This window comes from Citrus clementina, unplaced genomic scaffold, assembly GCF_000493195.1.
Source record: "Citrus clementina cultivar Clemenules unplaced genomic scaffold, Citrus_clementina_v1.0 scaffold_5, whole genome shotgun sequence".
Taxonomy (NCBI): domain Eukaryota; kingdom Viridiplantae; phylum Streptophyta; class Magnoliopsida; order Sapindales; family Rutaceae; genus Citrus; species Citrus x clementina.
In genome coordinates this window covers 38,079,958-38,103,327 of record NW_006262201.1, presented here as the reverse complement: position 1 = coordinate 38,103,327, position 23,370 = coordinate 38,079,958, and the positions used below count along the sequence as shown (strand labels likewise).

Sequence of the window (23,370 nt, the reverse complement as noted above, 5' to 3'; positions counted from 1 at the left end):
AAATTAATATTATTTATATTTAACATCATCAAATAATGTACAAAAAAATAAACTCTTTAGTTATAGGCACCAATATTGATTAAATTTTTAAGACAAAAAAAAATTATAGAAATAGAACTACATTACAAGAGAAAATGCAAATGTACAATAGTGGCTACAAATTTTATAATAAATACTTAAGAATTTTAGCATTTGTCATAACTTTATATAAGCAGTCAATTTATCAAATATTTAAAATTTAAGTTATAAAATTTATTAAATTATTAATATTTAATGTTAACGGGTGAAATGGGTTTTTGATCTTAAAATTGAACCCGACTAGTTTTAGTAGGTCAATGCATTAACAATCCGACTTGATAAGGTTGACCCAACAATTGTTTTTATAATGTGGGGTTCATGTCTGTCGTGTTGATGAGTATGAAGGTGCTAATTAAAACCCTTCAATAACTAGAATTAAATTAATTTCTAGAGTTTGAACAAAGCGTTATAGCTCAACGCTTCAAACTACCAAGCGAGGTCCAACCGTACCTAAAATGGGCTTTTCAAAGCTCAAGTTAGATAGTTTGAAGTAGAACTTGGAATAATGCTTTTGATTTCTTTTAGATCTAGAAAGAAACTAGCCAAAAGTCTTTTTTTCTCTATCCTTTTAGCTACTATTTATAAACAGAAGAGTGCCGTGCTAGTGGAAGATATTGTTTTAGACCTAAATCCTCACCGTCCTTTTTTTTTTTCCTTTAATTTTGAATCATTAGGTGTGCAATTGTTTTGTCATTTTTATCCTTATGGCACGTGATTTTGTTAGTAATCAAGTATTATTTATTTGTTTAATTTTGTTGTCATAACTGTTAAATTTATCTTGAGTTACATAAGTAATCATCTATCTTCTGTATAGCACGACAATACTATTCTTATTTTTATGTCTCAATTTAAGTCCAAATCTTTTTTAGTTTATACTTAATAACTTAAACTAATTTCAAATATTTTTTGAGACGCGATGTAAGTGATTGTACTTTTTAACACTCTCAAAGTCGTATGAACTTTTGTCAGCTCTAGACATGATGCATGCATATGGTTGCCTTAGCAACTGTGGGGATCAATTATACACCTTTTTTCATTTTTTATGTGTAATGCTGCAATTATGTGACGCGTTGATCGTTGTTTGTTCCCCAATGGTTGGGGTTCTTTTTGATCCACTTAACTCTCTCCCTCAGTGCTGCTTTGCTAGTTTCAAAGTAAGCATAATGCAAGCAAGCAACCAAAAAGATGTTAGTACGTAACGCCTAAAGAGGTAAAATTATAAGCTTAACAAAAGAAAAGACACACTGAGTGAAGTGAACAAAAGAAGTTGCGAAGTGATCAAGAATGGGACAAGGTGATATTAATGTTGGTCAACTTTTGCTTAAGCAGCAATGCTATAATTAAGAACCTTGGCTTAAGTAATTACTAATTAAAATTAAAGTTGTTGCCTTGCTTTCCTAGAGGTTTTAATCATCAATTGTGCTAGTATCGATTTAACAATTAAGTAGATGTTGTCTCTTTTATACTTTATTTACTCCTTATTCTCTATCATAGTTCACATCGTTGGCAAAAATGAGCTTGAGATAGTTTATTAACTTCTTTCAACTAAACAATGGACATACGTTAAGTATATAAGAGTAGCAGAAGAATCTCCCCCTTTTACGACTTATTTTCAACATTGTATTACGAGGTTTAAGCCCCTCAAAGGAGGGGTTAGATTTCTCCCCAATTTGTTTGAAGAAAATTTCTCCAATTTTGAAGCTACTCAAATTTTTAAACTCGTCATCAATAGTCTCGAGTGATTTATAATTGTAATATCACTGGATATGTATTATGTAATGCAATATTAAAAGAAGGAAAAAAAAAGGATTTTCTGAACTGCTCCATTTAATGTTTACGAAGGTGCTTTAACTGTGGGTATAATTAACATTTATCGTCAAAATGATTGTTGATTATCATTATCAATATCCTCTAAAACAAGCCTAATGAATATCTTGAAATAACTTACGCTGGCCTTTGTTAGTGATGAGTAATAATGGCACTCTTGGTGATTATTGCAATTTGCAAGTGAGACTCACCATGGCCAATCTACGTGTGACAGATATGAAGACGGAGACAAATAAAAAAAAATGCTACAAGGACACTTTAACTAGCTGTAGAGATGGATTTATATTATATCCTTCCCAAATTGAAGTCCATTTCAATCTAGAATAATATGCTTTATTCTTCTCCCAAAAAAAAAAAAAAAAAAAAAAAGAATAACATGCTTTATTTTGATATGTGGAGCAAGCCAAAACCCTAATGATTCCCTCTAGACTCAAACTTGTGTGGTGTGTACTGTTGTTCAGTCCAATTCAATATGTCTTTATATCCTCCTCACACAGGCTGGTGTCTGGTGCCATGAATAGACCTTTAGTGCCTCAATTTTTGATGGGTTAGTTAAAATGACTTTGAATGGAATCTGAGGCAAAACTATAATATAGTGGCTTTATTGTCAGGGACATTTCACTTTCTCAAGTTTCATGTTGAAATTCTAGAAGTATCACCCAAAGGTCATGGAATATAATTTGAAAAAAAAAATCAAAAAAGTTCAACGACTGTAATACCGTATTGTAGACCGACTCGGAAAAGAAAATCGTCTGCAAAGTAATCAAAGCTTAACACGTCGCGTTTGCAGTCACCTCAACTTTTTGTTGAGTGCCTTCGTGGAACCAAGAATTCGTGTTGCTGTTGATGGCACAATGGTTGTTTGAACCTTATCCCTATGAAGTTGGATGCGAATATCTTCCAATATCCCATGTTCTGAAGTTATATCTTTCTCTTACAACAGTCTCCCAGTCATCATCAAACTTGTTTTTAATTTGTCAACTCTCGCGTCGTATTACAAATCACAATGATCACTCATGCCCCAGTTCATCAAGTTGCATGAGTTTTGTCAACTTTAACAGAGGCTCCTTCATTTCCTTAGTACCTTTGTTCATCATATTGTTGTAGGATGTAGTGTGCTAGGGGTACGCAACTTCATGGTACCGTTCATTACTTGCACTGCCGGTGTCGAATTGAGTCGTGTGATACACCATTTCGAAGTTGTTGGTGAAACAATCAAGTTGCATAGTCTTTAAGAGGTCCATGTTATTTTCACCAAATTCCTAGCTCTATTAAGAAACTTGTATTATTCTTATCTTTTTTTTTCTAGGAAACTCAGATTTAGCTTATATTTTTTGCGTTCTGTTTCTTTTGATTTCTAGTATTTTATTAGGGAAAATATCCAGATCCTCATATGTGAAATTTTCATCAATATACATATCATTATTCAGAATTGTGTTAATTTTTATTGCTTTGCGCTTCAACATATATCTAAAACGCGTGTGAGTTTGCCTATGCAGTTAATTGCGGAACAAGTAGGGGAAAATTATTCCCAGGCGATAGATGAGAAATTAGATTGAATGAGTGAGTGCATACCTTTACTATACGAAAGTGGAGAAAGCAAGACTCTTACTTTATCCCTTGTATTTTTTATAAAGCAACAATTGAACCAAGAAGCAAAGTTACCTGTGACTAACAATTGAACCAGGAGAAATGTCCGAAAAATCGGGAAAAGATGGTATGCAGAAACTTCTAACACCGATGAGAGGATAAAGTGTATCATTTTCTTCATCATTTTGTATGATGACGCTGTACAAATTTCTCCCCTAAGTGGTGAAAACGATCATTTTCCCCCTCAAGTAGACGCACAACCTGTGGTGTTAACCGAGTAGTTGGAATTTATTATGTCTGAGAAAGAAGTGGCAGCAGAGTGATGCATGTATATTAAAATTAATTAGAAGACACTTGATTATTGTGAATCAGTCATCAACAATTTTTTTGATTATCATGAAATTATCTATATATAATTGATACTAGTACTGATATGCGCATACATTTTCATGCTTGCAAATGGGTTCATTCATTGACATTAAATATTTTTTTAGTAAATTATTTCACTACCTTGAGCATGAAAGAATCCATTCGCCAATTTTAAATTGTTGTCAAACCATGAAAGAAGCTAAAGCATCAAATTCTGAGTCCAATTACCTCTCCCATTGATGGCCGCCCTTCAGGATTCCTTTGCACGCACAAGTATGCTGTTTTAGCCATCAGGTATAATTCGTATGTGTCATATGAATTTTCGATACGAGGATCAATGAGCTCATGTAATGCAAGCTTCTCAATCAGCGGTTCTGCCTAAAACAGCAAATGAACATAACAATAAATAGAAGCCTCTCTTGTTTAGCCAAAAAAGGACACATAAGGCCTTATTTCATCCTCAGAAATATTTTCAGTTATTGACGCAGAGATCAGAGATACCCAGAAACCGACATACCCATTGTCTCAGAGATTGTTGAGGTTCTTCTCCATTCATATCAACCACCTTGCGTCCTGACATAAGTTGTAACAGAATAATGCCAAATGCATAGACATCTGTTCTTATGGAGACTATACCATTCTCTGCGTATTCTGGAGCAAGGTAACTAATTGAACAAAAAAGCCTACTTTAGTCCTCAATTCGATGGATTAGGTGTATACCATGCACACAAAGGAATTTTCGTATTCAATCCTATTTACTAAAATGCATAGAGATCCTATTTTAGTATGCCAAAACCTGAGAAGTAGAAATCTGATAGAGGTTATACCCGAGTGTGCCTAGTATTTTAGTCTGCACAGGATCATCAGTTGTCTTCCATCTGGCGAGGCCAAAGTCACCTAGCTGTGTATAGAATACATTATACTATCAACTATAATGCCCCCGGCACTGGTCTTGTTTGCAGACGAAAAACCACAAACATATTGTAGTACAAATAAGTGACAAAATAATGAAAGAAAATATAGTTTCGTAGATCCTCTGTTGATTTTCAACCATCATTCACGTATTTTAGCAATCACAATTGTCACATCAAAATAACATAGATTATAAGCACTATATCACACTTTCTGCAGTATCAAAAGACTCTCGTCATTGTCAAATATAAACCCTTGTTGTCAAATAATGTTGATGATATGAACTCTATCAATAACAAGAGATTACATGTGAGCTCATAGAACTACATAAAAAACATTTGCATTCACTATATGTGAAACAGTATAGATTGACCCAAAATCATCACAAGGGAAAACAAGAGTATCAAAGATTATATGCACATTAATTTACCATTGGAACAAAGTCATGTGTGAGAAGTATATTGCTTGGTCGCATGTCTCTATGAATTATAGGACCTCCACGGCATTCTTCATGCAGAAAACGCAAACCTTTCGCGGTTCCAATGGCAGCAGCATATCTTTGGTGCCACTCAAGAACATATTCTGTATTCTCTGTGAAATTACAGTGCACCGCCACACGCGCGCGCAAAGGAAGAATAAGAGGAAATTATTTTTATAGTTGGAACAAAGAGCTAGAAATGCAGCTAAAGAACCAGCAACAAATGTGATGGTTTTTATTTAGACCAAAAATTGCTCACCAAATAAATGCCAATGAAGAGACTTGTTGCAGATATACTCGTAGACCAAAATGTTAAGGTTCTCCTTGCAACAAAAACCCAAAAGCATCACAATGTTCTTGTGGCGTGCAAAATTTAGGACATATACCTCGGACTGAAACTCTGCAAATCCTTGTGTACTTGCTTCTTTCCTTACCTTTGCCGCAATCATCTGTCCATCTTTAAGCTCACCTTTATAAACATGACCAAATCCACCCTCTCCCAGCAAATTCTCCTTTGAGAAATCACCTGTTGCTTGTTGAATTTCAGAAAAACTGAATTTCATAGGGTCCTTCATATATAATTCAGTCTTCATCCCACATGCAACACAAAGAATAGGCGCTACTGAGGATTTCTGCCGGAAGACATTTTTTCGTTGCTTTTGGACAAGCTGAGGAGAAGCAAAATGTTTATTTTCTCCTCGAGCGTACAGACCTGGAATACGAAAATCTGCCTTCAATGATAATGAGATAAAGGTTTTTATTTTCTTATCTAATATTAACTTTAGAATTCCTTTGATTAGAGATTACTACGTGATTTTATTTCAACTGGGTATTTTCGTTTCTTAAGACTGTCTCTACTCTCTAGGTAGTTCATTTTTTCCCCCTCTTGTGCCTTACGCAGAAATAATTGACTTACAGAAATATATATTTTAATAATAATTCAGATTTCAGAATCAATAATTTGTTTTTGTCTCTTAGTTCTTTTCTGGGTTCTAGAGTTGCCTTTCTTGTTTCCTCAAAAGTTGTATTAAGTTATAATGATAAAACCCTGTTCACTTTTGTTCTTTGTCATAACAACATGTCATTCGCCTTGGATTCAATTGTAAGGATTTAGTAGAAAACAAATGGAGACAGTATTTTATCATGTCATATAAGATATCTATGTGGCTAACTAGGGAAGGCTTGCTGACCTGACTTTTCATTCTTAGAAGAAGACCCAAAATCCCATGAAAAACTATGCTCCCCTGATCTGTAAGCAGATGAAGTCCTAGAGGTATCAGTGATTTCCTGGGAACTGATAAGAGAGTAGCTTCTGCAAGTGATAACAGACTGTTCATTGTGTTCACTATCTTCAGAAGTCGATTGGGAAACTGGCTTGGCCGGGGAGTAAAACAACTTATTCTCTGTAATAACCGTTTCACTTATTGCGTGAGTTCTCAAAACTTGCACAGCAAGGCTATCTTGAATAAATGCAACCTTTGAAGGTATTCGTGTCAGATAAAACTGAAGATCCCGTCTGAGGTGCCTGTTAGGAGTTGCCAGTTACTAATGAAGCAAATACAACGACAAAAGGGAAACAAAGATTGCACAAAGGAATCATAAACATTTGTCTGTAGACACTACCACACAGCATTTAGTGACTAACAAGGATATCTAGGAAGAAAATATAAAAATAAAAGTGGCAAGCAGATTGTTCAGGCTTCATTCGCATGCTAGAATGATCCTGTGATAATTCATGAAATTAATTTAGCTGCTACATATTAGCCCAAAAAAGAAAGCAAAATCACAAATCTTCCAATATTCTACACTAGCTGGCGGTAGGCAGTTATAGCATGTTGTATGAGTAAAACAACCAACCGCCCTCACAAATCATCAATAGAGTGGAAAAATATTGGGATATGAAAGAATGATGTCAGTCAGAGTCATGGTGATCCTGAGTCAGAACACGGAAATTCCACTGTCCAGAATAATTAGAGCTGGAGACTAGTCCATGTTTGTAAAACAGAAAGATTACCTATCAAGTATAATCCAAGTTGCTTTACAGGCAACAGCCTCCTGCAAAATGACCTTCCTAATAGGAGTTCCAGCAGTAACCTTGACTTCGAGGCTGACCTAAACATAAAAGTCAATTAGAATTACGAGCAAAATTGCTAGTGGTAAGAGATAAAAACTCTCTGTTTCCCTAGTATGAATTCAGTCAAATAACAAAGTTGCATGTGATTACTTACATGAAAATCTCATTGCATCATGGTGAATATTTGCTGAAATCATAGAGCAGGAAAGGAATAATTTTGTTTTATGTTGTTTAATCTTGAGTTGTATTATATGTTTCTGATCTTTGCATTTTTAGCAGATCATTTATTAGGCCATCAAACGCTGTTATGGAAACATACAGTGTTGTTGGAGAAGCAGACAAGAAGCAAGAAATATTTTCCCCTATATTTCCTGAAAATGGCGGCCCCTTTATAGTATAGAACCCCTTCAGTACCCCTGTGACTTAATAGATTAGTACATTTCGAAGAAGGTAAGTAAATGGTCATGATGCTAGTGCAACATATCGCTAATAAATTTGATGCATCACTGATGATGATATGTCATATTTCGATGTTTTCTTGGTATTATCCTGACAGAAATTAGTGTGTTCCCAACCTGAGAGTTTTTGGGTGTAATTGTCCATTAATTTTTAGTAATATTTTTTCTAGCAGTGGAAAATGTGTGGTATGTCCTCTTAAATCGGCATCCCATTGAATACTATACGATGCTGTTTAGTAGTTAATGTTGTACCCCTTCATCTTCGCACTCCTCAGCAGTTTGTAGGAGCATACTTGAAAATGAATCGACTTTCTTCAAAACCTCTTCCTCCATGGCACGAATGCTTGCCCCAAAAGCATCAGGACATGCTTTTGCTTGGTAACCCACTACACCAATCCAAAACAACACAATAATTAATAAATAAGAAAATACTTAGCTTGTTCTACCATTCTATAGACATCTTAGCCATAGCTCCACAGAATTTTAATTGATTTTCTGATTTTATCTTATGTTTGTTTATTTTCTGCTTAATGTCATGCATGAATAAATATCAATATATACACACAGATATCCATTCAATTTGGTAATCAACAGTAGCATTCTGCTCTAGATATTTTGATCCCAGCACCATGACCAATAAATGCTTGCCAGTATACAACATTCAATTGCATAAAAATGTATATCAGCAACTACATAACAGAACAGATCCAATCGCTAGGCACACATCAAAGGAATAATGTGATAAATCTCAACAAAAGAAGATAATTGAAAAATCTATCTTTAATAAAAAAAACCCAGTAGTCAGTAAAGATATTGAATCATAAAGGCCCGGATAAGCACACAACCGTTACAAACATAAACAGTTTGCATACACGGGGCAAAGCAATCCATAAAAAAACACTCACTGGGGTGAGTCACTCTATGCAAAACGCCAAACACAACAAGCGTATCACCGGTACGAAGAATGTCACCCCGCAGTCTCACCCTATTAATGGTGAGATTAAGTTCATGTTCAGTACGTTCCTTAGTTGCATCATAGGCAATCACAACATGAGACGGCGAAGGAGGAGTCTCCATTAATAATTAAAATAGCAGCCAAGTAGCTAGTTTATGATTAGTTCAAGAAACTGCTCTAAGGTCTTTTTTCTTTGAAGATTTTAGTAATGGATACGGGTTTTAAATAGTGCAAATATAAACGGGGTATTCATTACCCCATCGTCTTTTCATTTGACAGAGTAATGGATGCCTTTTATTTGTTTGTTTGTTAACATTTTCTTTTCTTTACAAGAATTGGTTTCTGTTTGTACGTAGGGAGCAAAGAAGATTCGAGCATATGAAGAAACATATACTTTTGGATATTCCAACATCGTGTGAATTTATGCCTGAAAATGGCGCCGTCCAAACCAAATGCAGACAATTAGTAGATTACGAGGCTCTTGCATGACAGAGACTACCTTCTTCTCTTTGTTTTATACCTCTGCTTGGGCAGCTCCTAACTTTACTTTCTTTTACATGATATTGGAGACCACGTCTCAGTGTATCATTAATTTGAGTTATATAAACCTTGTTGATGCTTGAATCCCGCGAAAATTTGCGGTCCAAGTTAACTGGTCTATAGGGACGGCCAATCCAGGACCTTAGACCAGCTCGACCAGTTCACATGTGATTAATGTGAATTTTATGAATTGTTAAAATTGTTTACCACATTTCAATGTGCTTAATTGAACTTAAGCAAGGCCAGCATATAAATATAAGACGATAGTGATACTATAATTACGTATAGATTGCTTTATTACTATCAAAATGTACATGGCATGTAGAAACTTATTGACGCTACATTTTTCATTTATATGGAGTTTTCAGGAGTTTTATTTTTTATCTTTCCTTTTCCCCCCTTTATTCTACACATTTTATTGAAGTAGCCACGTGAAATCTATACAGGAACATCAGTGGGATAGTCTTGTGGATATTTTTGGATAATTTCTTTCAGCTGTTTCTCTTGCTCAGCAAGGTTTGATGGGGGAACATCATATACATCGGAGAACAGTTCTGTAATCGCCGGCTTTTCTGTTTTCTCTGCAACTTGAATTGCTTGCAACAACTGCAAGAAATTAAATTACTTTAGTCTGAATACGCAAGTACTGTGAAAATGATTGGCAATGTCAAGGGGACTGCTAGCAAGTATACAGATATCTGCACTAGTTTAGATCACCTGTTTCTTGATGCTACTTCGAAGCTCGGTTTCTTCTTGCTCACTCCACCAGCCTTGCCTTTCCACCCAATTCCTAAATCTATTGACAGGACTTCGTTCTGTTTTCCAGTACTCGATTTCATCAAGTGTTCGGTATTTGGTGGAATCATCCGAGGTTGAGTGATGTCCTACTCGATATGTAAGGGCCTGAAAATTGGAACAAAGTTCCAAATTTTCAGAAAAGTTATGGCTAAATTGCCTACAAACTTTTCACCAGAGGAAATTCAATCTTACCTCTACTAACACAGGTCTCTTTTCACTGATAGCCATTTCACGAGCTGCCTGAACTGCGGTATAAACAGCAAGTGCATCATTTCCATCTACTCGTATGCTTCGGATACCATATGCACGACCCTTAACAACAATACCATCGCCTGCAAAAAGTATGTAGTGTGATCCCAAAATTTTTATTAATGAGAATTTTTTTTTTTTTTTAAAAAAAAGAAGTGATAGCAGTACTTCGAAATTGTTCTGATATATTGGTACTAATGGCCCAGCCATTGTTGCGACAGATGAAGACGACAGGGGCTTCCATAACTGCTGCAAAGTTCAATGCGGCATGAAAATCTCCCTGAATCAACACAACTAGAAAAATGAGCAAAAAGACAATTTAAATCCCAAGGAAAGGATATAGGAAGAGGAATTATGCTGCTAGTAATCACCTCACTGGTGCCGCCATCTCCAGTATAAGCAACTGCACAGGCATCCTTTTTCTCCATTTTAAGAGAATAAGCCACACCAACAGCTTGAGGAAGTTGTGTACTGAATTACAATCATAGATTGCAATGAAAATAATCAGAGATGACAGTGTACGTGATAATTTGAAGAAATGTTCTAGACATGATCAAGATAGCTTACGCGATAGGTGACGATATGGTGATGTAGTTAAGCTTTTTAGACCCATAATGAATTGGCATCTGTCTGCCTTTCCCATCATCAGCCTTGTTTGCAAACACCTGGTTTGCAAATTGTTGCAATGTGTAGCCACGCCATAAGAGTACTCCAGGCTCTCGGTACTGGCATGAGCACATTGGCATTGGATACATGAAGTTGCGTTAGCTTCAAATGCAAGAAATTATTGAGCTGATCTATGTATATATATGTATACAGCCTATGGTTACCTGAGGCAAGATAAAATCATCGGCGCTGAGTGCAGCTGCTGATCCTATGTTGATTGCTTCTTCACCAATTGTTGTAAGGTAGAAAGAAAATCTCCCTTGCCTTTGTGCTTCGTACAATACAGAGTCCATTACCTGCAGTGTGACCATATGGCTATACATCTTTACAGCAACTTCCTTGCTCACCTAATGAAACCACCAAGCCAAAATCGCAAGCTCTTGAACTTTGATGAATCTTGAGAATCGGGTATTGAAAAATATGATCATTAATAAAGGAAGTTATATTATATATGTGTACCTGTTGAAAATCACTGCCCTTGATTAGCTCTCCATTGTCATCAAGAACTCGAAAACAAGGCACTCTTTTCTCTGAAGACTCAGGAATGAACCTCATTTCAGAAGTATATCCAACTTTGCCTCCGGGAAAATCCAAGACCTGCCACAACGAGAGAATCGAAATGTTAAAAATTGCAATGCCCCTTTTCGGCTCAATATTCAAAATCCAAATTAATATACTTTAAGTGTTATTTACGCAATAGAAATACATGACAATTGAAACGTGGTGCTTTTTTTTTTCTTTTTAAATAATAAAAATATTATAATTTTTGTTAATGTTTTTAAAGTTTGACTATGGGCACGTTTTTAAAAAATATTTATTAAATATCAGCTTTTTTTTTGGGGGGAAAAAAAGGAGAAAAATGAAGTTAAATCCCAACGACGTTGGGCCTACGCATATGAAAGTAAAAGGAAGCGGCCGCCTACATTATTAGTTGGTTGCGCTAGATACCCCGTACCGTCTTCTTTTGATCAGCCCCGTCCCTACCAATTTTGTATGATTTTAAATTAAAATTTTGTTTTCATTTAAAACAATGCGTTGCGTGGGAGCAGAGCAATTTGGCCAGCAGGTGGGGGAATTTTGTACCAATAATTAAGCTCTATAGTAATCTCAAATCCCATTTTAGCGTACATATTTGCATCCCAAGGTTTAGATAACCATATCTTGCACACTAATGTAATATACTAATTTTAACATAGCCCAATTTGTTAGAGGCCACGTACACGAAATTTGGGGTCAATAATGAAAATTTTGATCCAAGAAATTAAAACTCAAGAGTAAGAACATAACATTGATTATAACTACATCAGACAGGAACTAAACAAGTTCTAAATTCCTTTCACGATGGGGCAAGCACAACAAGATAAAATTGAAGTGATCACATTGGTCAAAATCAGTCTGCCCGACGGGCAATCCAAGGCAAACAATATGTGGTTTAAAATTTATCCGTTGGCCTTCAAGCGAGATAATAATTATAATTATTGATTTTTGTTTTCATGTGTTTCCTTTATGTTACCAAAACGCTTATAATTATTGGCACCGGCAGGATCCAAGCCGACGGAGGATAAGGATGTGAGGAGGAGGCCGAATCCCATCAGTGCTGGAAGATTTATCATCTTTGGAGTTTTATTTTAGAAAATTCACGTACACACATGGCAGATTCTATTTATTTGTATCTTTATAGAGGAACCGTCAATGCACGAATCAAACACTAAAGATTATGAGAGAGAAAGTGGACTTAATTAAAGATTATCATCGAATCGATCTCATCCTGCTTCAAGTCTAACATACGGTACGGATATGATAAAAAAAAATATAAAGTTGGCAACGGTTCTTTATATTTATAAGATTTCAAATTCATGATCTCATAACATGTGATAACGAAGCGAGTTCTACGGATGGAGCACATGAGAGTTCTACGGTGGTTTTGATTAGTTGATTAAAAGTATATTTAGAATTGAAATACTCTTCTTTTAGTCCATGATTGACAATAGTTAAAAAAAAAAAAATTACTACAAATAAGGCTACGTATACCAAAACATTTTCTGAGTGGAAGACATAAAAAAAAAAAAAAAGAATCATTAACTTTAGTGCATTGGTATACATCTGCGGTTCCATCAACCCACTTAAAAAGTAGCTTTTATCACTCCTTAATTTTTTCAATAGCAACAAAGAATCATTAAAAAAAAAATAAGGAAAAAAAAAAACCTGATTTCTGAGTTCACACAAGATTTATAAAAAGAGTTGGAAGTCGTGTTTTCTGGTGCATACTTATTTTTTCAGAATCAAATAGGAAAGAAGCTAAAGAAAAGGAGAGAGAAAAGAAATGCAACCGTTAGAACTTAAAGACATATATATAGGCTGCTACCAGCCTTGTTATCACTAATTGCAGTTTAACAGATTTGCACAAAGCAATCTTTCGGTAATCAGAGAATCAGAAAATAACAACTAACAAGCGTGTATAGAGATGTGGTAATGACACAGAGCTAAATTAAATATAACTATGTTACCTGATGATCATCATCGCTGTCACTGGAAGACAAAGAATCCAGCTGATTGGCAGCAACGGTGGACTCGGAACGCCCCGGCGAGAAAAGGGTTTTGCTTGGAAGTGATGGTGAATTATATTGCTGAAGTGGGAATATGGTTGATGGGGATGAACAACTCTGGCCACTTAATATCCTCAGCAAACCAACTCTTTGCCGTAAGCATTGGGCCATGGCTCTTGATTTTGTTAACCAAATCGCCATTTAATTTTTTCGATATTGAACAACGGCAAAGATACGAAGGTAAGAAAGAAGGAAGAAAATGATGGTGGGATTTGAAGCCAGCGAGGCTTTTGATGGAATCAGTACCTTGCACGGCTTTGTCTATATAAGCTTGGGAATTTGAAGAGATATTGAAATAATGCACTAAAAGCTTCGCTGGATGTGACTCGGCACTAAAACTAATCTCATGTCGCACACAGGGCTTAGAAAAAAAATTTAAAATATAATGGAGGTATTATATCAGTAATATAAAAAATAAATAATATTATTATGATATGTATATATATTTATTTTTAAAAATTATATATATATATATATATATATATTTATTTATATAGATAGCTATATTATTCTAGAATTTCCTCAATCCATAGGGTCACTCACAATTACAGTTTTGAGATGTTGATTTTAAACAACAGCCCCCGATGAATTTATGGAAACTGTGTTTTTTATGATTCTGTCTCGGAAAACATGATGTGTCGCCCAGTTGCTCAGTTGGGTCAATGTGGAGTTAATAATGCGTCGCAGGGTCCAGATGGAAACATTTATTTTGTAATTTGTAGGGGAACTGGATGGGATGGGATCAGCTAATCCAGCCAAAAATGACAATTTCTTAATATTTATTGATACGAATATATCAAGGCTGATGGTCAGCATCCTCGGCCACGTGGCTCATCACTGTTAAGGAAAAATCTGTGGTATAACTGTAGTACCGTGCTACAGTTGCATCCAGTCGTTGAATGTCAATAAACCCCACCAATTTAAGTATTTTCAACGACTGGATGCAACTGTAGTGCGATACCACAATTATACCGTAGCCTGATCCACTGTTAATTGTTAATTACAAGGTCAAGCAAACAATTTTCTATGGTTACAAGTAATAAAACTAACCGTTAGAATCAAAGATGGGAATTCGGGCTTCTCCATTTTTTCTTTTTTCTTTTTTCTTTTTCTTTTAAAGAATGCAATTTGAAAGGGCTCTTTCTCGTTGGTAAAATTAAAAATATTTTAAAAAATTCCTTCACTTGTTGTTAGTCAGGCCTAAGCCTTGCTTTTCTTTTTTTTCCTTCCTTTGGTTGGTGGGGCTGGCTGGTGGAAACAAAAGGCATAGATTGAAATAAAATCGTTAAGAATTATCTAATATGTACATCACAAGGAAAAATAAATAAATAAATAAACACGTTCTTCGTACCGAGTGATAACTAATAAGTTAAAAAAAATCATGCAAAAAAAAAGGAGATTTTTTTCCCCTTTTTCGACAACATTGCTACGTGGACCAAAATTTTTTTTTTTGAGTTGTGAAATTTTGATGAAGGCATTAAAAAATTAAACTATCAGAATAGTTATTAATCAACTTACCTTTTGTCGAGATATTTTTGTTTTTTTCTACTTTTTGTCAAAATAACATTTCCTTTTTCAATATATTATTATTTAGTAAAAAAATTAACAGTTAATATCGAGATCTTGAATTATTAAGATATAAACATATGTACTAATTATTGAATATGTGCATGCATATGGCAAACAATTGCATGTGGCTAGCATACAACTTTTGACTCTTGACGTAAATTTGTTAAGTAAATAAGAAACATGAATAAGTGGAAAGCACGCAACTTTTAACTTTGACACTAAAGTAGAAAGTTGAGTGAAATTTTATGTTATTTTAGTGCCCGCCTTTATTGATTTTTTGGGCATTCCTGGGCCGATAAATAAAGGCTTCATTTGCCCTCTTCAATCATCTCATTTTCTCCAATTCAAGTGAGAGTGTCAAGATGTATAAGTTGAGAGTGTTGAGAGTTTTGAACTCTAATTTTAGTATTTTTGAGAGTTTGGGTGTACTTGGAGTTTTGGGTTGTGAGATAAAACACTACAATACTTGTAACTCGTTTTCACTAGTAAAATATTTTTTTCTGTCTTTGTCAATGGACATAGGTTAAAAATCAAATCACGTAAATTTTAATGTCTTTGTGTGATCATTATATTCCAATTTCACTTTAACCGTATTTGCTTCACCCACCAAATTTCCTAACACCAATAATTCATGCAATGTTGTTGAGAAAATAACTATAAAAATATTGGACTATCATGATAGAGAGCCAACCCTAACATCATCTCAACTCCACATCAAAGAGTAAGCAAAATCTGAAATGTTTTAACAAATACCCTTAAAGCTGAAATATTTCAATAACTGATTTTTTTCTTTTTCTTAATAAAAATAAGGAATAAATTGAAATTTAAAAAAAATATATATTTAAAGATAGTCAATTAACGACGACTATTTTCAAATTAACCCTTTAATTAATAAACGTTTTTAGCATGATACCACATGTTTGAGTTTTGAAGCTCGCTATACACAAAAATAACTTTTTTTTTTCTCCATTGAGTTTTTCTTTGAATGGCAAACACTAACTATGTTATTATATCTACAGATAATACAAAAATGGTTTATAATTTATGACACCATATTCATTTCACCATCCTCAGACCGTCAGATAATTGCATTCTCAACTATTCATACCATTCTGCTCTTGAGATGAGAGTTAGTAATATAGGTGAATTGAATTCATAATAAATGCCTCTGGTTTCCAGTTTCATGCCGTTAGGTCATAAATCAATATCGCTCTTAAATATTGAACTTGGGTAGGTAAGATATCGCTCCTTTAATTTTTCAATTTTATAAATTATAAAAAAAATGACAAAAAGAGAGAAAGATGAGAGAAAAATGAGAGAAAATCTGTTGAAAAGAAAAAGAGCAAGCGGATTGGGTAGGAAGAGAGTAAAATTCTCTTATCTTTCTCTCTCTTTAGCATTATTCATTCACTATTTAGCATTTGTTTTTTTTTTTTATGTTTCGATGTGTGGGATGAAATAGGAGGGTATTGAAAATTTATATAAGATTTTAGTAGAAAAAGAAAAAAAAAACAAATTAATTATATGAAAGAATATATCCTGGAAACTCAAATGTTCTTATTTGACAACATGCACGTCTACATTTTATGCGAAGCAGACATTCACAATAGAGACTAACCATATAGGTATACCGAAGAATATTGGTCTTTACAACATCCCAGACAACATCAAAATCCTAATTGATCTTTCACAATTTCTTTATAATTACAGGCTAATCGCATAGAATAAACAACATATGTTGTTAGAATCGTTTTATATCAGATAAGATGAGCACAATTAATTTAAGAATTATGCCCTCTTGTATGTCTAACACAATGAATCCAGCTCTATGACAGAATGGAATGGAATGAACTTGGCATTGCTTCTGAAAATCAACTGCCAAACTTCAGTATCAATGAACTACTCAGTACACACTGCTATATTTTCACATACCAATCTGTTAGAATTGATCTATGGCATCAAACTGCAAGTACTTGATCAAGACCGGAAGAATCTCTTATATTGCAGTTGAACTGTGTTCTTACCTCCCCTCGACATCCAATTTATCACACTCTAAATATACACAACCCTCATCCTCCATTTCCCAAGTCAGTAATCTCAATACCAAATAAATTTTTTGGCCTCGATGATGCTGTAATTCGCCTGCATTAAAAGTATATATACGGTTCTTTATCCCAATCCAACTGCATCCAGTCACCTTACTTATTCCATTCTTTCGCATGACCTTCTTCACTCTCACTATGGCCTCCCATCTCCCCCTCATTGCATATGCCTGAGTCAACAGTGAATATGGTAGAGGCGATGGCAATTGTAAATCCATCATCCTCTCTGCTACGTTTTCAGTGAGCTTCACATCTCCATAAATTGCAGAAGCACGGAGTATTGATTCCCAAATTGAACAACCGGGTTGAAAGGGCATTGTGCTTGTAATATCTATTGCTTTTCCGAGCTGACCAGCCTGACACAACAAATCAATAATGCAAGCATAATGCTCTTCACCGGGCATAACTCCATATTCCTCTTTCATTGCTGAAAAAACGAGCATTCCCTTATCAACAAAACCGCCATAGTTACAAGCTAATAAAACCGCAGCTAGTGTTATTCGATCAGGAGGCAGACCTTCCTCAAGTAGTTCTTCGAAAACATCCAGCGTCTCAGCTGCTCTACCATTCTGGGTTAAACCCATCATTATGGTGTTCCAAGATACTAAATCTCTTTTATCCAATTTAACAAATATTTCCGTAGAAGAATCAATTGAACCAGTTTTAGCATACATTTCCATGAGTGAGCTGGCAACAACTGCATTGGAATCAAAACCAGATTTGATTGCCATGGAATGGAATTGACTTCCATGCTCCACCGGAGGAATTGGAATAGAGCTTAGAACACAGCTAAGTGTGAACTCAGTAGGCCTTATATCCTCCCTCAACATAAGCTGAAACAATTCTAAAGCAACCTCTCCAAAGCCATACCTTCCATAGGTTGAAATCACAACATTGATAACAGCAGAATCCCATCGATCTAGTTGTTCAAATAGACGGACAGAATCCTCCAATCTGTTGCATTTGGAAAACAGGTCAATAGTGGCACTCAAAACAATGGAATTAGAAAGAAATCCCACTTTGACAGAGAGAGCGAAAACTTGCTTACCCTTATCCAAATTTCGCAACTTAGTACAGGCATTTATTACTATTGAAATTGTATACTCATCAGGTGAATACCCTGAGTACCTCATTGAATAAAACTGATCCAATGCCAACTCTCCATAGCCCGAATTAAAACACCCTGAAATTAATGAATTCCAAGAGATAATATCCAGCTCCTCCATATTCAAAAACACACCAAAAGCATAGTAAAGAACACCGAGCTTCCCATACATGTCAATTAAGGAATTCCCAAGCACCACATTTGACAAACTCAAGCCACTCCGAATCATGCTACCGTGTATTTGCTTACCATGACAAGAACTAGACACAGTCGATAACAAAATTGTAAAAGTGAACCCACTTGGCCTTACACCCTGAAGTTGCATTTTAGAAAACATCTCCAAAGCATAATCAGAATACCCACAAGAAGCGTATCCCGAAATCATTGAATTCCAACTGACGACATCTGGCTCGGGAACTTCATCAAACACCTTACGTGCGGTATCGAGGTTGTCGGATTTGAGCAACCCCCTCAGGCAAATATTCCATGATATGCAATTCTTTTGAGGAATTTCATCAAACAATTGCAAAACATCATCCGAAGTCCCAAACCGAGAGTATAAGTCAAGACAACGATTACCCAGATAAGTATGGGCATTGAAACCGAGTTTAAACAAGTGGCCATGGATGGTTTTGGCAAAATCAAAGGATTTAAAGGACAAACAACGGTCTATTAGTTGTGAGCAATAAGACAGAGAGGCCTTGTTAACATGAGCTTTCTTCAGATACGAGGACATAAAAGTGAAGTGCCACTAATAAGCATTGTGCTCTCAGAATTACGAATCAAGGCTTTACAACTGATTCTTCTACTTGTTCTTCTTGCCTGAGCTCTGCAAGCGCCTAACATTCGATTTGGAGCAGTCGTAAAGTGATTTTATGCCGCGGCATTTTGAATGGTCCCTGCAAGAAACTGATGGTTTTTGTTTTATGGGAGCGATGTGTGATTGGGCCAAGCCCAAATGGTCCCACAAATTCAGTCTAAAAGTGCAAGAAATTAAAGCAAGAGTAATACTAGTTGAAATTATATAAAAGAACAAATTGAATTTAATTAAATTAAAATACTTTTACATCCAAATATGAAGCTTATTATCTTTAAATTTTAATATATAATATAATTAATTTTTTATAAACTCGAAATTAATTTTTTTACATCCAAATATGAAGCTTATTATCTTTAAATTTTAATATATAATATAATTAATTTTTTATAAACTCGAAATTAATTTTTTTACATCCAAATATGAAGCCTATTATCTTCAAATTGTTTTGTCGAATGATTGATTCTTATTATGAAAAAGCATATTTAAAATTTAATTAATTTACTCTAGATGGTATTTGAATTTAATCAAAACTCCATGGTATCTTTTATCGTTTTCTATAATTTTAATGAAAGGAAGAGCTGTAAATGTAACAAATAGGATTTCATAAGTTTTCACTTTTCATAGAGCGTTCGGAGCTCCACTCTTAGGCTAAAGCAATGGATTTGGATTCGGAAACCAAATTTCTGATTCTTCAATCTTCGTAAAGTACACCAAACAAACCAAATCACTTCTATTCTTCTTCAATCTTCATTCAAAAGTTACAGCATATTCCCTTTAAAAAAAAATAGTTTGATCCAACCTATGTTTTTATTCTAAAAAAATAGTTCTTTAAAAACACTTTAAAACGACAACTCAACAAATAATTAAACCTAAGACGGGAGGGAAATGTACCCTTATGATTCCAAATTACAACTCCAACACCATTATCTATGGCAAGTTATAAATATTGCTATTTTAATACGTCCTGATTGAATCATAGACACAGTGGTCGTCTCATCACTCATCAGACACGCTCCCATCCTAAGCCATTGCATATCTTCAGTTAAATGTATGCGAAAGGCTATAAACAAGATCACAGACCTCCATTATTTGCAAGCAATAGAAGCGCGATGGTCAATATGTTCCCATAAACCATCCTGATCAACAAATAAGCAAGCTTCAGAAACAACATCAAAATAATAATAATAATAAGCACAAACATAGAATGAGGTTACAATCACATATAAGAAAAGGGCATATCAGTTTGTCCACCAGGCTGCAGGGAATGCAAAGCAGAGGAAAATGGCTAAATGGATACCTCATTGCGTGTGGGAACTACAAGTGATGAGCACAAGTTGGAATACACAACCTTCAAACTCAGGGTACTCAAGAGGTAACCAAGAACGAAAGATCTCTTTGAACTAAGAGGCAATCGAGCTTGGTCAAAACCATGAATGTAATCACAAAAGTCTGCTGACTGATGCTGTTTTATTTCATCAAAATTAGCCAGCTGCAAAAACATAGTATCAAGAAACCAACAGTTAAAAGCAATACTGCAGAAAGAAGTTAAATATAAGACAATGAAGCCACTATTCTCAGATAAAATAGTATTTAAAAGATGCTGGATCACAAGAGTGACTTTCTTCATTGCCCAGACAAAGATCTTATGCAACAAAGTAGAAAGAATTAGAATTTAAATATTCTAGAACAAAACACTCTCTTTGAACTTACTGGCAAATTAGCTTTGGTCAAACCAACAAAAATATAGGCAAGACCCTCCAGGCATAACAGGTTTCTCCTCAGGAAGATGAAAGTCTCTTAATATCAATTTCCACCAAAAAGTTTTGTTGTTCACCCATCCGCCCAGCTGCAACCTGGCAGCTTCCCAACATGTTTCTCTCTCATTATGTCTCTAATTAAAGATGACTTTTCCCATTCTCCGGAGGTGGCAAATATGCTTGATAGTTGTATATAAGCACATGCGTTCTCAGGATCAAGCTCAATCATCCTCTCTGCTACCTTCCTCCCTAGACCCTTATCTCCATGAGCCACACAACCCCTTAAGATTGACGACCACATGCCTACATCTGCCTCAAAAGGCATCTGCTCTATTAGATTGACTGCCTCATTAAGGCAACCAGCCCGGGCAAAAAGATCGACCATGCAAGAATAGTGCTCAATCTCAGGATCAATATGATATTGCCATTTCATGGCATCAAACCATTTCTGTCCCTCCTTGACTAGTCCACAATGATCACAGGCAGACAAAATTGCTGTAAATGTAATAATAGTGGGTTTCACACCAGTGTTCCTCATTTCATTGAACAAGGCCAGCGCATCATATCCTTGACCATTTGTAGCATAACCCATCAACATTGAATTCCACGATATTTCGTCAGATTTAATCATTGCATCAAATAATATTCGTCCACTTTTAATGAAACCACACTTGCAATAGAAATCAACAAGGGAGGTGGAAATTATCTGATCAGAATCAAGACCAATGATGGTAACTCTAGCAAAAACCTGTTCACCAAGTTCAAGTGAAGAAATATTAGCACATGCACTAATCACGCTGGCTAGGCTAAATTTGTCCATCCTCAGGTCCAGTTTATTCATATTGCAGAAAAGATCTAATGCTTCAATTGGACTGCCATTTTGGCTAAGACCCACAATCATCGAATTCCATGATATCAAGCTTTTATTTGGCATGGTCCTAAAGATATGTTTTGCATCTTCAATCCTGCCGCAGCTTGAATATACAGTGATCATGGTGTTAAGCAAGATTGTATCATAGACTTTGAGCTCGCTAAATAATTTGCAAGCATCACTTGGCATTCCACATTTGGAATATGTGTCAAGCAGAGCACTTGCAACAATGACATCATCAATTACTCCAACTTTACAAGCATGGCCATGCACTTGTTTACCATATTCAAGGAAACCAAGAGAACTACAGGCACTCAAAACACTGGCTAATGTTGAAGCATCTTCAAGAACTCCATTTCTCCGCATCTTATGGAAGAGAAGTAAGGCTTCCGTATCCTCATTATTTGAAATATAACCAGAAATCATTGAATTCCACATCACAGAACTTGTGTCAGTTGTCCTATCAAAAACCCTTCTGGCATCATTCATTTTACCACAATTAGCATAACCCGAAATCAATGCTGACAAACAGAAATCATCTGGTTCCTTCATCATATTTAAAACCTGATTTGCACTATTGAAATCACCACACTTTCCATACAAGTTAACAAGCGAACTACCCAACACTGAGTCAAAGTCTAGTCCATTAACCAGAATGTGTGAATGGATTTGCTTTCCATACTCCAGAGCTGCCAAATCTGCACAAGCTCCAATAACCGTGGCCAAAACAAAAGCATCACATTGCAGTCTTTCAACCAGGTCCGAATTTAATTCCTTAAACAACCTGACAGCCTCTCTAGCAAACCCATTACGCACATAACAATGAATCATTGAATTCCAAGCAATCGCATTTCTCCTAGGCATATCATTAAATAAAGTCCGTGTAGTCTTCAACTCACCCGCTTTTGCAAATCCTGAAATAAGCATGTTCCAAGAAAAATCATTCTTTTGCGGCATCACATTAAACAACTGTAGAGACTTTTCTTTGTGCCCAAGCTTCATGAAGCCCTCAATCATTGCGTTCCAAGAGAAACAATTTCTAAGGGGCATTTCGTCGAACAGAAGGAGTGCATCGGTGGGGTTACCGCATCTCATGTACATTAGCAGAAGGCGGTTTGCTATTGGTAGGGTGGAATTAAGGATACCCTTTTTGAGGAAGTGGAGGTGGAGCTGTTTTCCTACGTGAATCGAGTGGTGGGTGTTGCATGATTGGAGTAGACGGGCTAAATAGTCTATTCTAGTATCCATGGTCAAGGGAAAAAGTATTCATTCATTTGTATTGTACCAAGAGTCCTTTTGTAATTGTAACAGCCACTTGAGCTTTTAATGAACACCTACCTTGTTAGGGCATAAGAATAAAGTAAGAGGCACAGATATGCCCTAATATTGTAACTGAAGAAACTAAAGCTTTTGTAATTTATTGGCTGCAAGTATGAGGCTAATCTAAAAGAAACACAAAATCATTTATTACGAAACAAAAACAGTTTCCTTTGGATGAAATGAAGTATTTATTATTCAGCTTCACTTTGTACGTAAGTTCATAGAC

General features: G+C 35.4%; 4 protein-coding genes across 5 annotated transcripts; all 4 read right to left on the bottom strand.

The window, feature by feature from the left end:
• Window positions 1-3,675: 3,675 nt before the first annotated feature.
• LOC18041622 (probable serine/threonine-protein kinase PBL16) lies at window positions 3,676-8,863 on the bottom strand. Its single transcript, XM_006434267.1, has 10 exons — window positions 8,692-8,863; window positions 8,039-8,172; window positions 7,269-7,366; window positions 6,445-6,779; window positions 5,514-5,966; window positions 5,207-5,367; window positions 4,692-4,765; window positions 4,382-4,529; window positions 4,093-4,242; window positions 3,676-3,756 (listed from the first exon to the last, which is right to left on the bottom strand). The coding sequence occupies exons 1-10, from the start codon at window positions 8,861-8,863 to the stop codon at window positions 3,676-3,678; spliced, it is 1,806 nt and encodes a 601-aa protein (XP_006434330.1).
• A 688-nt stretch (window positions 8,864-9,551) lies between these two features.
• LOC18041621 (2-oxoisovalerate dehydrogenase subunit alpha 1, mitochondrial) lies at window positions 9,552-13,954 on the bottom strand. The gene is made up of 9 exons (XM_006434266.2): window positions 13,502-13,954; window positions 11,454-11,591; window positions 11,159-11,341; window positions 10,896-11,053; window positions 10,700-10,799; window positions 10,497-10,608; window positions 10,272-10,411; window positions 9,999-10,184; window positions 9,552-9,887 (listed from the first exon to the last, which is right to left on the bottom strand). The coding sequence occupies exons 1-9, from the start codon at window positions 13,739-13,741 to the stop codon at window positions 9,720-9,722; spliced, it is 1,425 nt and encodes a 474-aa protein (XP_006434329.1). The 5' UTR covers window positions 13,742-13,954; the 3' UTR covers window positions 9,552-9,719.
• A 2,843-nt stretch (window positions 13,955-16,797) lies between these two features.
• On the bottom strand, window positions 16,798-19,248 carry LOC18041620 (pentatricopeptide repeat-containing protein At1g43980, mitochondrial). The gene has a single exon (XM_006434265.2). It carries the CDS (start codon window positions 19,110-19,112, stop codon window positions 17,190-17,192), a length of 1,923 nt encoding a protein of 640 aa, XP_006434328.2. The 5' UTR covers window positions 19,113-19,248; the 3' UTR covers window positions 16,798-17,189.
• An 802-nt stretch (window positions 19,249-20,050) lies between these two features.
• Window positions 20,051-23,157, bottom strand: LOC18042985 (putative pentatricopeptide repeat-containing protein At1g77010, mitochondrial). Of its 2 annotated transcripts, XM_024184417.1 has the most exons (3): window positions 20,907-23,157; window positions 20,494-20,685; window positions 20,051-20,332 (listed from the first exon to the last, which is right to left on the bottom strand). In XM_024184417.1, the coding sequence occupies exon 1, from the start codon at window positions 23,070-23,072 to the stop codon at window positions 21,027-21,029; it is 2,046 nt and encodes a 681-aa protein (XP_024040185.1). In that variant the 5' UTR covers window positions 23,073-23,157; the 3' UTR covers window positions 20,051-20,332; window positions 20,494-20,685; window positions 20,907-21,026. The 2 variants fall into 2 exon arrangements, with proteins under 2 accessions (XP_024040185.1, XP_006434327.1); XM_006434264.2 differs by lacking the exon at window positions 20,051-20,332 and having other exon boundaries at window positions 20,434-20,685.
• Window positions 23,158-23,370: the final 213 nt, after the last annotated feature.